Here is a 17,029-nt window from a genome sequence, read left to right as displayed (position 1 = left end):
ACGTCGGCTTTTTACATACAATACAATGGCACAAAATCGATCCAGGTACAAATATACCGAACGGTGCCTCACGTATCTTCCAACTGGTTTTTAATGAATCGACAAACCATAGAAAAGTGCAAAAGAGAGAGAAAGAAAGAGAGAGTCATTGTCGATCGTTCTAGACATTCAGATCGGCCATCATTTTGCGAAAATCCGCTAGGGTATTGTAATCCGGGTCCGAATCGATGTCCGCGAAATCCTTGCTGGAGTCAGTCTTGACGAAGCTCGGATTATATCGGCTTAGCGACAATGGGCACGGCAATTAGCCCTGAAACATACAACATTATTGATTTTACAGCGTTCGTAGTACTGTATCGGCATTAATTCTAACGCTTGTCAAAGTTTACCCACCGTTATCTCGCTCGTAATAATTCTGCTTTCTCTCGCAACTGTAAACGTTGTCGAAACGTTATAGTTTTTATTTAGTCCGTCGAAAAATAAAAATAGAATTCATTTTACGCGTTATATATTTTCGCAGAAACAATTAAATACCTTTTGTTTTTAAATACAGGAACAATTTCGTTCATACAAAAATTATAAATATTAAATGAAAAAGAAAGTAAAAATATAATATTTTTTCAAGCCAAAAGCCTGGAGATAATTTAGTCACAATCGAATTTCAACAGTATTTCAACAGAGCTCAAAAGTTTAGTTAAAATAATAAAGAGAAAAACTCGTTTGATAAATAGCGCAGAAATAACACAACCAGCTTATCGTTTCGGCTATTATTATACGCACATTGTATTATGCAATATTATGCACATTATCATGTTACTGGGCATTGTTGCACACGTTGCAGGACAATGAAATGCGATATTAGTCGGTCGGAGATCTTTCTTCGCGTTTTCAGTCGTATTGCGAAACACGCCACATAACGAGATGATATTAAATGTATCATATACGGGCGTGCTGACACGAACCTCGGCATATCAGGGCTATCGTACACCGGCATTCATTCGAATCTGGCGTTGTGCTTATTACAGCGCGATGCAATTTTCCGCGTCGTCGTAGGGCGAGGGAGAGAGAAAGCAGAGTTTTGATTTCCCTACGGCATCCGCGGCATATCCAACAAAACTCATTTATACTGGTTTCGGAGATTATCAAAGTCCGCGTACTCATTTAATCTATCCTACGAGAAGGGGAAGTTCGACCATTTAAATACCGAATGGCTAAATGCGCGGTAGCTTTGCACCAGGCGTAGTAGTTCTGAGTATAATGTTCAGACTACTAAAAGCTTCGACCCTTCACGCATTAGCATCTTGCGTAGCTTATTTCAATATTAACTTGCGCTTATACAGGAAGATTCTCTCTACCGTGGGTATTATTTCGAGCGTTAAAAAGAGTTTTACCCCTTTCACTAGAACCGACATCTAGCTTCGTACAAATGCAAAGATCCAGTAAGCAAAATGTTGGTACGCCAACAGTTTTGAGTAGAATATCACGATTGGCATCAATTATATTAAATTTCTGTTCTGTTAGATACACAAGAGAACAATTTTCAGAAGTATCTAAAAATTTAGTTAAATACAGATTCGAAAATAATTTTGTTGGACTACCAAAATAACTATGTGTGACTATGTTGGACTCTCAAGCATAATGAAAAATGCTGTAAAAAGTTTTAACATTTTAACAATCAACTTACTTTTATGGTCTAACAAAATTATTTTTAATTATTTTTAAATATCCAGCTAAATTTTTAAATAATTTAGTAAATTCTTTCCGTATACCGATTTATTCCGATAATAGATTGCCAGCAGAAAACGAACAGAATTTGTTTCGTGTTCATTAAATGTCCCTTTTAAAATATCCCATTAAAATGTCCCTATTATACTTAGCTAACAGATTCCATTGTACTTTCGCTGATATTTTGACGTATAATTTATAGTGGACACTTTGCGAAATTTGTTTTCAATACATTTAACTGTTTAAGAACGTCGTGATTCTAAATACAAACAGCATCGCATCTATCAAAACAAACAGCATTATTCTCGGAGAGAAACGTTAAGTAAATTGCAATCCGTGCAGATTTTAGTTTTCGCTTTTATAGATCTTTAACGGGAACGCGAATGTTGTCTGGCCAACGGCAGATTCGCTTTGACTTTCGCGAGCCGTTTGCAACTACTTTGATACTCGATACTCGACAAAGAATGGTCGAAGACAGAAACAGAGACTTACTTTGATTTTGTAACCTTTGTTTGTACGCATTATGAGATAATGGGCTATTCCGCTCGGCTGGAATTCACGAGGCACACGGAGAGAGAGGGCGTAACATCCGGGCTTGCTGGTACTCTCGCGCACCATGAACGCTCCTTCCGGCTCTTGGCTCAATACCTCCAGCGTTATCTCTCTGAAATCACGATTCGTATCATTAATGGTAAATGGACAAGATGTCTTTTCTTGCGGGGAAACAGAGAAAACAATCGGATTTGCGTATTCCATTTACAAAGGTAGCCACTGGAAACTGGACTATGGACTGGATCATTCGACGAATATTTAAAATTAGCCAGAGGCGACGTGCTATTTCGGCTCACCGAGAAGGCACCGCACGAGCGCGAGCTTGTGTGTGCGTGTTTGTATTTTACTCCGTCATGTATTGTAGTAATGTCGCGGAGACCAACCTGGGTATTCCAGCTTGAAACCAGGGCGCCTTGCGTAGCTCGGCCTCCTCACTTCGATTATTCAGGCTGTCTGTTCTCTCGGGTAAAGGCGGCGGGGTTGGCGTGGAGCCATGAGTGCTTCCGTCAGCGGGTACCGAACTGCTCGACGTGCTAATTTGCGATCTTCTTTTCGACTTGAATTCTACCTCCGTACCCGAGTCCGGGCAATTGTGCCCTATCCTGAAAATGAAAGAGCTGTCGTTCACAATTCGCACCGATCCCTCGTCACTTCCGAAAAGGCGAGAGAGAGAGAGAGAGAGAGAGAGAGAGAGAGAGAGAGAGAGAGAGGCAAAAGGAGGGGGAAGAATGGAGAACGGTCCAGCTATAAACTTACCTGTTGTTCTCGATGTTGAAATTCTTCACGTTAGTGATGGACGCGTTGATGGTGTTATCGAGGCTCTCGGACGGTGGGATCTTGTTGTATGACGGCCTCGTACCCTCCGAGTCGATGATCGCTTCGTTTATGTAGCCCCCGGAATGGGGCCTGTTCGATGGGCTGGTTGGCGTACTGCTACCGCTGACGAGCGGGCAGCTGTCATCCTCACCGTTCAACCCAAGAACGTCGCGTCCACCTGTCAAACCCATCGCCAGCCGCTTTATCAGCGGCGGCTTGTCCGTTAGCCTCTTGTATGAGTTCAACTCCGTTGGCGAGTTGCTCTCATCGCTGCTCGGCGTGCTCTGCTGGGATAAGCTCTTCGGCTCGTCCACATTCGTTATGGGACCGAGAACGTTCGTAAACGACGGCCGTAGACCCGGAATCGTGTTTGGTGCCTGGAATTATTCAGATTCGTCGTTTAAACGCGACCAAGCGTTCACTTGTCGAGGTAAACGTGTTCTGCAAACGCGTCACGCGAGAAATGGATGGAGCCGCGATATTAAAAGAGATACGTGTCGCCTAGCCGGGATGACGCGGCGTTCTACGAAGTTAATTTACTCTAAGTTGCTACCAGGCTAACTAATTCGCTTTCGTGTAATAGCGCCCGAGTGTAATATAATAGCGGCCACAGCTCTGCTCACGGCGTATTTGTTACACTTGTATGAAATCACCTTTACGCTGGCGAGTCGCAGCGTGGGCGAGCCGGCGCTGCCGAGCTGCACGTTCATATCCGCTGCAGACGGACCCCTTCCAGTCTTGGAGGTGGGCGACGTCCGACTTTTCAGCCACGAGTTCGACGACGGACTCCTGCAAGCGCCCGCGGCGATCGTGTCGTCTCCGGGCAGCGATTTGTTCTGCAAACGAAACGGCGATCATTGCCAAAATTACATCCCGCGTCGCGACACCGTGTACTTAAAGAGGACCTCCGATTATTTCCTCAAGATCAGAGGTTCCTCTCCAACGCGCAATCATTGCCTTAAATGCGGATCCAAGGGTTCGGTCTCTCTTGGACGAATCGTTGATTAGGCAGAACCGTCGGCAGAATGATCCAGTCTCTTCGAGATTCTCCCGAGTTGAATATTTAATCGGCGGAATCACACAGTTCCTAAGGCAATTTTGCGGCGGGGACCATCGAGCGGACCGTGGCGGACTGACCGTTTACTTGGAAACGCGAGACGACGCAAGGCGACGCGACGCGGGACGGTAAGCGAGAGACTAGGGTCGAATTTATAATTAACGCGGCTCGTAAACGGGACACCTACTGGAATCGGTGGCCCTCGTGAGACGGAGAGGACACGGTTGTCGTCGTTGTCCCTTTCCTCTCGCGCGTCTTGGATATTTAAGAGGCTCTTCCGCGAGAAGCTTCTCCAGCAGCTTCCTTACTGCTGTACGTGTATATGCATCCCGGTACGTGTATTTGCTCTGCTTCCTGGCATATAGTAGACGCTAGCATCTGCTCCAATACCCTCCAGAATATTGTGCTTGCGCGGCAGGAAAAAAGAATTCGATCGTACGACTTGGACAAACAATCTTATAGTGATTTCGATTCATTTTGTAAGAAAAGTTTGAGACGAAAAGTTATAACGATCGCGGCGATTGAGTCGTTCTTTGTTACGTTCCCGGATAATTAAAGTATCTTTTTGAATTTTTCACTTTCTATGTCTCTATTTGTTTTGTTTGGCAAAATAAATTGCTGCGATAGAGCTCAACAAGCGTAATCTTTAAGAAGATCTCGGAACTGACTGTCCGCTAATTGCTAAAACTACTTAATTGCAATCTACGGCGCTTTTGTGAGAAAACTAGCAGATGGCACGATACTGAACCGGCCTGTAAAGTTTAACTCAACTAACTCGCTAGCTGACAGCGGCAAAAATAAATGACTTCGTTAGCACTTTAAACTACACGGTGCTCCTTTTATTTGCCAGCAAAGTGCGCTGGTAACAATTCTTTTGTGTCTCGTGTAATTTGCATTTTTTCGGTCATTTATTCAAACGATCAAATCTATTATTTTGATACGTTCAAAACATACCCACGACGTTCGATGCTCCTGCTTGTCCTTGCGATAAGACGGTGTCGATCGCGATGAGATTACATCCTGAAGGATTGGTTGGCGCTGAAGCTGCGCCACGTACGCCATGCGGAAAGCATTGCCAACGATGGTGTTCAACTCCTCCGCCTGCAAGCAGACAGGAAAGCTCGAATTCCGACACAAATTTTATTAAACACAGCATTTTGCTGTTTCTTTCGTAATATTACCGTCGCAATCCGATTGTGGCCGCAGTTCGTTGCTTTCAGTTTAATTACGTGGAATATTTCCGTGCTTGTGCTCCACGAGGTGAATTAGTTACACGTAATTGATTCTTTGGAAAAAAATAAATACGCGAATTACGTATAAGATATTTACGATTAAAACTTTACTGAGCAGAATTGGATATTTCACGTGACATGAAATATATTGTTCAAAGAATAACTTTTTTCAAGCAGAAGAATAAAGTTAATCGTTTCCCGTAGTTTTTTTTAGCGCTAAATTATGATCCTATTTATCAAATAAATTACCATAAACAGCACAGTATTCAGCGTCTAAAAATTGTGAGAAATGATTACTTTCATTCTTATGCATTTTTTTTTAAATCAAACAATGATAATTGTAAGACAATCGAAAAAGTTTGAAATGTATTTTTTTCTAGATAATTAAACTCTTCTGCATTGTAAAGTTTTCTGAACTAAAAAAGAAGAATACTATTCTCAAATTAGTGCTATAGTCATACTGTCAAAGTACTGTGTATAAAAGAAAACAGTATTGCTCGCGTCGTCGAGCAACATTATAAGTAAACTTTAATGCAAGCCTAGAAAAAAAATAATACATCGTCGGGCCAATTGGATTTTTCCGAATCCGCCGGTAGAGGAGAAACGCGCGGCCGACCGCACGATGAAGAGCAGACGCTGTCGCAGCGCAAAAGCGAAGTTTGAATGTGTAATAAGCACTCGCGGAGAGCCGCAAGCTTTCGGCGCTCGACTTCGCTCGTGTACGCGTTTAGAAAGCTCCTGAGTGCATACGCTTCGCGTTTGTACGCGAGCCAGATGCAGATGGATTGCATGTGGGCGCGCGTACGTTACAAGCGGTCCCGCAAACGTATGTACATATACAGCCAGAAATGGGGAAAAGGTCGGCTATCTTTCTCCTTTCGGAAAGCTTCACCGCTGAAAGCCGCGACGCGATGCGTATTAATGAACACCGGGTCGACCGAAGGGCTAAGAGTCTAAAGAGAAGCATTATACGCACACGTGGAGACGGACGAAAGCGGCGATTAACGTCTCGTCCGTCTGACTTTTCCTTTCACGATGCAAACCGTGGCGAGACCGTCTGGGGAGATATTCAATCGTTTCGCGGGGGTATCTATATACATCTCGGATTCTAGCCTCGCATACTTCGTCTATGTATCCCCGTGACATTGTTACGACATTGTTGCAAGCGATGCGGAAATCCCAGCTTGGCTTCAGTGTGCCCCGTAAAGCAAGGAAATACGGCTCGCCAGTGGAATCCGCGTACGAGCGACGAAAATGCAAAAAACGAGAGATAGGATTGCAAAGCCGAACGTATCGCGCTGTATTTTCCAATGATGCTACACATTGGTTTGCAACGAGCTTTCACCGCCCGCCTTGCTACAGAAGCCTCTTGTAGAGATACAACGCTTGGATCAGCCATTTGGTAGAAAAGCGAAACAAAAGAAATAATGCAAGAAAGTAATGCGTTTTAATGAATACGCACTCGTGCAAGACAACGGCGCGGCAACGGTCGAGCTTTTGGATTAAAACGCGCAGCAATGCTCGCTCGAATAATTTCATGGTTTGTGGTTTGAGGTCAGGTCGAATGATTCCACTAGTTACGAGATATTTCAATTACGTTTGCGCGCGGGGTAAGGCGATGACTTGAGCTATAATTGCGTACCGGACGCACGGCCTCTTCCGATGTTCCATAAGTGCCATACGAATCTCCATTTTAGATTAAATATATTGGGTTCACCACTATGTGCATGTATAGAAATTTTTCCTTTTAAAAGTTATGAAGAAATACAATAACACCTATATTGAATGATCCCCAGTCGCTTAATTTTTGTGCAATTATTATTGTACAATTATTTCGTGCAATATTATTGATGCCTACTTTAAGTTCAAAATAAACAGTTTGAAGATATAAACGATCAATAATATCATATAGTATCATAATCTGCACACAGATTATTCGCAACTATTTTAATTGTCGGATTTAAAATTTAAAACATGGTAGGATCCATGCATTCAATCTACTCTATTTAACTTCTTTCAGCAGCTCTTGTTACTTTTATTAGCTGCATATGCATATGCAATGTGCACCAAGCATCAAGATGCAAAACGGCAGATATTATCAATGAAGTAGAGCACCGTGTTCCACAACGTGGGAAAATCTGAGGACTAATTTATCGCAGGAAAGAACACGTTCCTGCCATCAACGCTACGTTTCACAGAAATCGTGAAGAAAACCGTCCAAGCAATGGAAGCTCGCTTGCTCACCACGAAGAGCAAAGGATCGTGTCATAGAGGAGAATTTATCGCGTCGTGGGCGGACACGGACTGGATCCCTCGACTTCGACCCTCCTCCTCCGTTCCCGTGGCCGAGAATCGAAAATACGGCCCTGAGATTCCCGCCCCGAGGTGGAATTTAAGCGCGATGAAATCATCACCGGCGACTCTTCTTCCTCTCCGCTCTACCCTATCCTGGACGTTGACTCGAGCAGGCACTGACCCTCTTCACCGCATTTTGATTCAGGTCTATTTGATCGATCGCGGTGATCGTACCGCTGTTACCGCGGTAAATCGCGACACTCTGTACTCTCTGGAATCGCAGACAGAAGGTTTCCGTCAGCGAAAATTTTCAAGATAAAGTATCGAATCAAAAAGAGATCATGCATCAACTCCGTGGATCAAACATCGCGTGGTAAAATGTTACGCAGATTTGAAGAAAGAAGAAAAGGCATGACTTCGAAAGAGCTATTTTAGCTTGCTTGAGCACAGACTGATTCGCTGTTTGCGCCGGTGGCTTCGGCAAAAAGACGAGGGACACCGGAATCGAATGGGAAGGGGACCGAAAGGGCGATGGATCGCGCCGTGGCTTTGCGCCGGTGCAGCGTGACGGGCTACATTCCAAGCATTCCGCGCGGTCACGGCCATATCTCCAGCTCCTCTAGATTTCCCGTCCCGCATACACCCGGTCTACCAACACCATCCCGCGGTACACAAGCCGGTGGTACTCGCAATAATGGCGCTCGGGTGGGGACCGGCCCTCTCGTCGCACCTCTGAATTTCCCTCGCTTCGGTTTCTGGTTTACCTCGACGTCGCGATGCTCTACCCCCGGGTGTAAATAGCCGGAGAGGAAAAATTGTACAGTACGAAGTAAACGGATGTTCCTTGTCGCGCGTTATTATTGTGCTGCACGAACCAATGCCGACTCAACCATTTTGGTACCATCGCTTCGCTACCAACGCCATATAGTCATCAGACTACCTTCAGGAGAAAAAGCAGCTTTACAACTATTGTAAGATCTTTTAATATAATTGGTTCTTGCTCTTATATAATTCCTCACTGGATCTAAATATAATGAACCAATCATATTAGAGAATCTTACAACAATTTCAAAGCTGCTTTTTCTGCTGAACTTGGCCATTGATGGCTCAACCATGCTTTCACATTCACATCATTATCCTAATTCTCTTTCTTTCTTTAATAGTAATGTAATAATAAAATTGAAATCATAATTACGCTTCTTCCATCCATTTGATTGCGTTCTTTCAATCTGCCTACGCGAATGCTAGAGCTTGCGATTGTACTCGTTGAAGATGACAACAAATACGAATTTGTGACAACCCCGCTGTGTTACGTCATTCCCACAAACGTTTAGTTAAAGTTAACAGAAGTTTAACTAGTTCTCTGTCATTTTCAATCTCTGTTTGTTTGAGAGAGAAAGGAGATCATGTGCTCAAGGACTGTCAAACTCGTGCGATCGACGAATCAGGTTAAAACAAGCATGAACAAGTTCCGCCTTCGGTGTTATGGGCTTCTGCTCATGACAGGCACGGTAGTTTCGAATGTCAAATATTCAAGTTGCACCGTTACACGCCGTTATATCGATATGACCGGACTGTGCGTTAGACTCGTTGACGAATAATTGTTACGACCTTCGAGGCGATTATTCAATAATGCCAGAATTTACCCCGGAAATTGAATTAGAATATGTTTCAGAGAAGAATATTTTTTTTCATTTTTTGAAGGGAACGAATTCACATTCGCATGATAATGAAGATGTGAACGTACCACTTATCTTCCCTTGATTGTGTTCATGAATATCAAGAATCAATCGTTTCTGCGAAAAGAAATTATCATTCAAATAACAGACTACAGAAGGAGACAGAATGTGGATACGTTAATAAATACATATTAATCGATGTATACGACACAGAATAAAAGAATATTTCGACATTTAGTGGAAGTCTTTTATGCTAAAAATTATTATTAATAAAATTATTATTAATATAAAATATAAAATTAATAATAATTTTTTTGTGGATTTTATACCGTTTGTTTTTGTTTTAACTCATGCGCGCGCGTATTGATTAATATTCAAATGTTTTTTTATTATTAAATGTTATTATTAAATGTTATTTATTCAAATGTTTATTCCAAAGCTGGGCATTTAACGATATCGCATTATTAAATCAATATTATTAAATTAATAATTAATAATTAATTTAATATTACTGATGCTAATAAGCATTTCGTAAACTTACAATAAATTTATTGTAAATTTACAAAAGTAAGGGAAAGCATAACCCAATTGATTCGAGTTCGAACCTGAACCTCCTTGGAAGGCAAATAATTAGAAACAATAATTTTGGCTCTGCGCTTTTTGGATTTGTGAACTAGCCGCAAATCCATAGGGGAGGCTGTACAACCTTATTGGTGCATAATGCCGAAATATCGTTTGACCGTATGGCGAGTACTTTGTTCGATGTAATGTGAAATCGGTCGAAGATTGGATCAAATATAGTTAGAGAGATGCATCGGTCAGGAAGCGCAGATGAAGCACAACCGTTGCATAATCTGACCCTTTGATCAGCAATTAACGTCACTGGAGTCTGCTGATGGTCGCTCCATCTGTTTCGTATCTAAAAGACACGATACCAAAATATTATAGTACATTGTAGCCTCGTTATACAGCTTTTGTGTTTTTGTAAAATTAATATAATCCCAGTTAATTTAAAAGCTTAAGTTGAAATATTATGTAACATTTTTAGAATATTTTAAATTAAATTGTAATTTAATTTAAAATATTCTAAAAATCTTAATTACTTAAATTTAATATTTTAAATTTTAATATTTTAATTAACGTTCTATCTCTTTGGATTTAAATTATGTCAATAAAGTTGTCAAAAAATTATTTTAAAAGTTTTTTATTAGACTGACAAGTTCAAAGTAATTATAAAAATATAATATTACTTTTATAATATTTGAGGTTCGTCATTTCCCTTAATAACGCCAGATTAACAGAAATTTGCACTCATAATAATGTAATGGAAACGTTTATTGCTATCGTGTAACTTGGTCTTATTAACGGATTATTAGCGTGGAACCCACGTATCAAGTCGCCTAAATGAGCGATGTAGCCTTGATTGGCTTTACTATCGCGATTCATCGGTCTGGCTCATCATATGAGGGCCCTTGACAATAAGCGGCGAGTTTAAAGATGTAGTGATGCGTGAATCGTGCATCACAGTAGGACAATACGCCCACTTTGTGGCCCGTACAGTTTGCTACTGTACCCTTGAGCCTCGTCATTAAACCTATTTCGGTACCTCCAGAAATGCACCCTCGAGGACGTATGCGACGCGCGAGGAGGACCACGCTTCGCTTCAAATTTCTTGTAACTCGAGTTTCCTCCTTATCGAACGCGCGGTTCCGGCAGTAATTCTCAGATATGGACGCAAACATTCAATGGAGAATGGTATCTATTCCTAAAATCGTTATCAACGACCAGTATTGAGTCATCGTGAATCGATGAACCATCGAACCATTCTAACAATATGATAAATAAAATATAAAGAATATGATAAATAAAATAAAAAGAAATTATAGAAATAAATTAACAGTTTATTGGTTTTTTTCTATAACCTATTCTTCCTTTAATTGTGATATAAGAATATAGAAATTATTTTACATTCGAACATTTACTCCTCCAATTGGGATTAATATTTTGCGACTCCTACGTTTTTTCACAGCTGGAAATTATGCTCGGAATTGTTGGTTAAACGGCAGAGACACAATATTACTGTTATGATTGATTATGATTTTGGCTCGAATCGATTAAGTCATTATATATTGTATTAATCCGCAATACGCATTACGCAGTATCTATTAGATTACAGAGTAATCCAAATGTTCTCCGTTGCGTAAGTCAATCAATCCCTATTATCTATCGAGAATGCTGCGCTTGTATAATACTGATGAATGTAACTTTGATATGTATATTGATCCACTTAATGCACACATAAACTTTTCGTCGAAGAACATTGGATTATTTTTTCTGTTACATATATTTTAACATTAAATGTTTAACAAGCAATTAAAAACACAAAAATCTAATTACATAATTAGTTCCATTTAATTATATATGAGAGTAAGTGTGCGGCTCTCAATCTCCGCGATAAGTAATCGTGGCTCTGCATTCTCGGTGAGTGAAATAAAAGGCAAAACTCGGAAGCGGATCTTGTGAAATTGAACAAAATAAAGCGCAGAGGTATAGTAACGCATCGTGGATGAAAGGGAGCAGCATTGTCGATAAAAATAGTTGACATGTGCGTCCAATGCGAGGGACGATGCATTCGATGTGCGTTCGATTCGAGACACGGTGCATGAACATTGCGCAAACCTCGCGATGTCATTCTCGACAGGAAGCGTGCAGGAAGCGAGTCTAGTCATTGTAAAATGGCACTTTACGGCGTTCCCTGGAATCACCGTGGAAATCTCAAATTGTAAATTGCACGAATGGCCGGCAGTGTGTCGAGCACTTATAAAGCGTTATTATAGATTTTCCGCGACATTTAGAGTTTGCCGTTTCTGCGATAATAGGCTAACAAAACTGCGCGGTCACGGCATAAGGAACCTAGGTGATATTCGTCACCAGAGCACCTCGCGTTTCTCGAAGTCATTGCGTCAGTTGTCCAATCTTGATTGGCATATTTTATGAGAAAAGCAAACATTTCGTCGGAAACGAATCATACATATGCGTGTAAGAAAACGCAAGATCACATCTGCTCCGAGGCGCTACGATGACAAAAATGGAAAAAGATGAAGCAGCCGATATGAATGGTACGAAAAATCAGTGACGAGACCATTACAAAGTCCTTCACCGAGGAACTAACATGTTATTGAGAAGCTACCAGGTATAACTTATGCCTCCACCTATAACTCGAGAGTTCATATTGTATCCGAGAGCCTCTACGAGAGGTGCCTCGATGGTAATGGACCATCTTTTGTGAGAGACGCTCTATTGATGTTGGGAGAAATTCCGTAACGTTTGCGCAACGCGATAGATGACTCGTTTCCTCTCCGTCTATCTCTTTTTTCCTCTTTCCACTGAAAATATCTTCTCGACCGCGTCGATCGCGCCGGAGACGGGAATCCGGGACGAATCCTTGCGCGGATTCACCTGGCGGCTTCACGGATAGTGAACTTGCCTGGGAGATCATTGGAAACTCGTCAAAATCGGACGGAGCTTTGTGAATCAGCGCTACGAAGGACTTTCGGCTTTTGTCCGCGGGACGCGGTGGGTCGACACGAATTATGATTTTCCATTGTGAAGTCAAGAGGAACTAACGGAGGGATGGCAGTTGTCATACGCGGGTCCTCGAAGCTTCTCGCTCGAATCGGTTTGGCGACAATGCGAGATAATCCAGCTGCCGGGATGTACTAGCACCTATAGAGCACGCAGTATTAACGATACAATGGAAACTCTATCACGTTGTTAACGCTCACGTTTCTATTATTTTCTAATACCGACGGAGTCCTTCGTTTCAAAACGCTCGCGGTGCAGATGAATGCTGGCTAGAATAATGACGGGTTCGTATATCGTCGCTAAAATATCAATGCTGTGTAGATATTCCATCGGTAAGGAGCCAACGAGCGAAGCAGCGAGGCATCTCGCGCTACAAGCAGCTATATGAAGCCGAGGAATGCGTTCGTCCGATCCCACGGCTTATCCCCCTTCACTCTCCCTTCCCTCGTTAGCTCTTTTTCTTTCTGGTACGCGATAGTAGTATTACCGGGCTTAGGCTCTCTCTCTCTCTCTCTCTCTCTCTCTCTGCTCCCCCCTCTCTCTACGCCTCTCCCTCCCTCCTCTCCCCATCTCTCTCTCTTTCTCTCACGTTCTCTCAGACTATAGTATGCGATCTACCGATCTCTCTTTTAACAAATTTTGAAATGTAAATTTCAAACCTGGATCATTTTCTTTCAAATCTTAAAGAAACGGATAAATACGTTCACTAATGAATTAGACCATTCTGACCGATGAACGTAGGTGTTAGAAAGTTGAACGACTGGAAGTTAGAGAGCAATTACCACATGAGAAATTTAACTAATTCTTAGTTGAACTACATCTCTCTCTCTCTCTCTCTCTCTCTCTCTCTCTCTCTCTCTCTCTCTAATTTACTTTTGCATCGGACATTGTATTTTCGCATTGAAAAGATACCGAATAATTTAAAGAGCTATGCAACTACTAAATGTTAATGACCATATTTTATAGTCTAAAACAATAGAAGACCGTTTCACTTCTTTTTCTTTTTTTTTTAACCGTTGCATCAACCACGTCTCCGAGGTCATGTTGCGGTACCGCGACCTAATCGCGATCCGTTAATATCGCAAGAGGTAAAGTCTACGACATGAAGTCAGGGCGATATCCAGATCGTCTTATTATGCATATCGGATCAGTTAGAACTGGTATTTGCAATGATTTAGAAGCGGAAATTATCCTACTGGATGCATGAAAACGAATTATTCAAATTTCTATTACTCAAGGAGAAAACGAATAAATGAAGCGGACACGAACGTTGCATGAATATTAAATTAGCATGATCTGCTTTCAGATAGAACTCACTTTGAGCTTTTGAGTGTGACCACATCGGCAACAGCAATACGACATGTAGTCAGGTAGCGCGGGCATAAACTTCAATTGTTCCTGTTGCGAGTATTCGTCTACAAGCTTGCGATAATGCACCCTGAAAATGGGCCTCGTTGTGCTCTGCGAGCCTTTGCCAAGGCGTCCCATAATCGCAAAGAATGCGGTCAGGATATTGCGTCTGCGTGCAAGCCTCCTCATGCCACAGAGACCGTTGTACTTTGCACGTTGTCCTTTTCAAATCGCGCGCCTTTTGGCTATCCTTAACTTTTACGAAAGATATTTTTTTTCCAAACACTGACCGCGCACGAAGAGGCGATCGGGTTTTATCCAGAGTTAATAACAATTCGACATTGTTGTCTTATCCAGGAAGGATTGTACCGTCACAAGGTTCACATCAGTTATTCGCAATTCTAACATCAACATTCCACACATTTCCGGTCACACATTCACGACACTATGAGGCGCACTTTCTAATGCACGAGGCACCGGCACGTCGGCGCGCTAAAATGTTTGCCGCATCCAACACCTTTCTCCGAAGATATCCCTTCGACAATACCGACACCTATCGCGGAATCAAGCGCCTATTGAAATTATGAAGTTCCAATCTATATTTCGTAGCAGCACGTGGATGAGCACCACTCGATTCTTGGACAACTAACACGACTGGAGACGCCAGTATCCATTTGGTAATGGAAATACAGTGGCACCGAAGGTACCTCCATTGCGCAAAGCTGTCGAGAGTCCATCGTTGATGAAACTGGCTTCTTCCCTTGTGGCAGCAGATCTCCCGTGTCTCCCGTGAGAAGATGTGATATTATTAGCAAGTGACGATGTCGTGAGACCCTGTGGGATTCCAATCCTACGTGCGACACACGCACGGAGGATCCGAGAGCCACTCTTGATGGCGTGCGTAGCCCCGGCTACGTGTCGCTCTGCATGCCGACCTGCGGAAACCGGTTAACGAGTACCGCGTCGCTTCTCGCTTCTTACTTGTCGTCTGTCAACCACACACGCAGTTGCTACATCCTTCTACATTTTCCGATGGACTTGCTGCGGGGACGACATCGATCTCTGTTACCGACATCGCGATCGTACCCGACATATTCGCACGAACAACTCCCTCCTAATTGTTTCTACTCCGGAGTCTGGAATCGTGACGCCGAAGGAAAAGCTACGATTGAGCAATCGTTAGAAAGTTTCCAGATGGATTTGCGTCTTTTCCTAATCCTTGGCGATACTCAACGGTGAATCACGCGTATCCCTTTCCTCTTTTCTTTGAAACTTCTAATTATATTTTTATAAAAATCAGGCCAGTGAAACAAATACACTATATATATAAGTAATACAATTATATACGCAAATTCGATATCACGGTTTTTCACTATTTCGTCAATCTATTAAGTTGAGCCAGCATCATCGCGGAAGTGAAAACTCACGCAAGCGGGGAGCAATGAGTCATCCGCTGAGGTTTGGACTGTTCAAAGAGGCCCGGTTCGCGCGCGTTCTTTCTGATGTCAACCGGATGAGATGCCACCGGGTGAACCTTCAGTTAGCGATTCCTCATTCAGTTCTCTTTTTGTCGTTTTCGTTATACGTTAGTCGGTCCTGGTGCTGTCGTCGCTGTTGCTTGTCGCGAGGTGGGAGCTCGCAAAGCCGCAAAATGTGGATACCGTGCTTAACCGGCTCGGCAATATCTCCCGGTACGTATAGAGAAAGACTGAAGTCCACGAGGAACACGAAGCGAGAGCACCGCTCTGGCCGGCCCACACGGTTCCATCCCCACCGCGATTTGCGAGAAGCCGAGCGGTGTGACCGACCGACCGACCGCTTTCTTGCTTCAACCGCGGCATTGAACACGTTCAACGGCAGCTGTTGAATACCACGTGTCCCCGTTCTCCCTCTCACCCTCGCTGTCCCTCGTTCTTTCTCTCTCTCTCTCTCTCTCTCTCTCTCTCTCTTCCTCTTTCTTTGTTTCTCTTTCAGTCTACCGGTCAGTCTTTCCCGCTCTGCCTGTCGCTCTCTGTCCCTCTCATGATCTTTTCCATGGCTTCTTATTCTTTTTACCCTGCCACGACCGAGAACGCCACTCGACGGAGAGCCAGCGCCGTACGAAGCGCATGAGTTTGCGATTCGCGTTCTTTGACCTGCCGTCAGCGCGACGAGCCGCTCGATCGCAGACTTCGGTTCTGACTCAAAGCTCGCGTCATGTCTAGTGAAGTACTTAGGAGTAAATATCTCTATTTTTCACACCTAAATACGTTTCGGAGTACCCTGTATCTCTTCCTAGATATTTCTTGAAATAAGCATCTATACCTAGAATGCTCGTATACCTCCTTTGGAATGTCTGTACCTGCCATGGGTACCTGTATCTATTTAACATTTTAAGGCGCTCTTCAAGGTCAGTTAAAGGAACGAATTACAGAATCTCAAATTAGTCAGAGCTTTCACAAGATCGTTAGATCACAGAACGACAGTTAGGAATACAGCCAGTTGTGTGTGTGTGTGTGTATTGGATCTAATCCTTTGGTTCAATAAAGAAAATATAAAAAAGATTCATACACGCGGATATTCCTTTTTTTATTTTCCTTTAAAAAGACCGTTTCAAACTTTTATATCCCCTTCAATGTGGATCATATGTTGACAAATCACCTGACAGAGAGCGTAGAAATTGGTTGGAAACTGAAAATGTGGTGTCAACCGCTTCAGTGAACGCAGAAACCTTCGAAGTTCTTCATTTTCCGCCTATT

At 42.7% G+C, this 17,029-nt stretch overlaps 1 protein-coding gene across 1 annotated transcript in view; it reads right to left on the bottom strand.

The window, feature by feature from the left end:
• Positions 1–304: 304 nt before the first annotated feature.
• Positions 305–17,029, bottom strand: part of LOC108729978 (uncharacterized) — a 62,865-nt gene continuing 46,140 nt past the window's right edge. The window contains exons 5-10 of the mRNA XM_018459389.1: positions 5,105–5,251; positions 3,747–3,929; positions 3,034–3,470; positions 2,661–2,879; positions 2,218–2,389; positions 305–310 (exon numbers count right to left, since the gene is read on the bottom strand). Coding sequence (XP_018314891.1) covers positions 305–310; positions 2,218–2,389; positions 2,661–2,879; positions 3,034–3,470; positions 3,747–3,929; positions 5,105–5,251 — 1,164 coding nt within the window. The remainder of the gene's footprint in view (positions 311–2,217; positions 2,390–2,660; positions 2,880–3,033; positions 3,471–3,746; positions 3,930–5,104; positions 5,252–17,029) is intronic.

This window comes from Mycetomoellerius zeteki, unplaced genomic scaffold (assembly GCF_001594055.1).
Source record: "Mycetomoellerius zeteki isolate Tzet28-1 unplaced genomic scaffold, Tzet1.0 scaffold821, whole genome shotgun sequence".
Lineage (NCBI taxonomy): Eukaryota > Metazoa > Arthropoda > Insecta > Hymenoptera > Formicidae > Mycetomoellerius > Mycetomoellerius zeteki.
The sequence above is the reverse complement of the archived record's forward strand: the minus strand, read 5'-3'. Positions and strand labels throughout refer to the sequence as shown.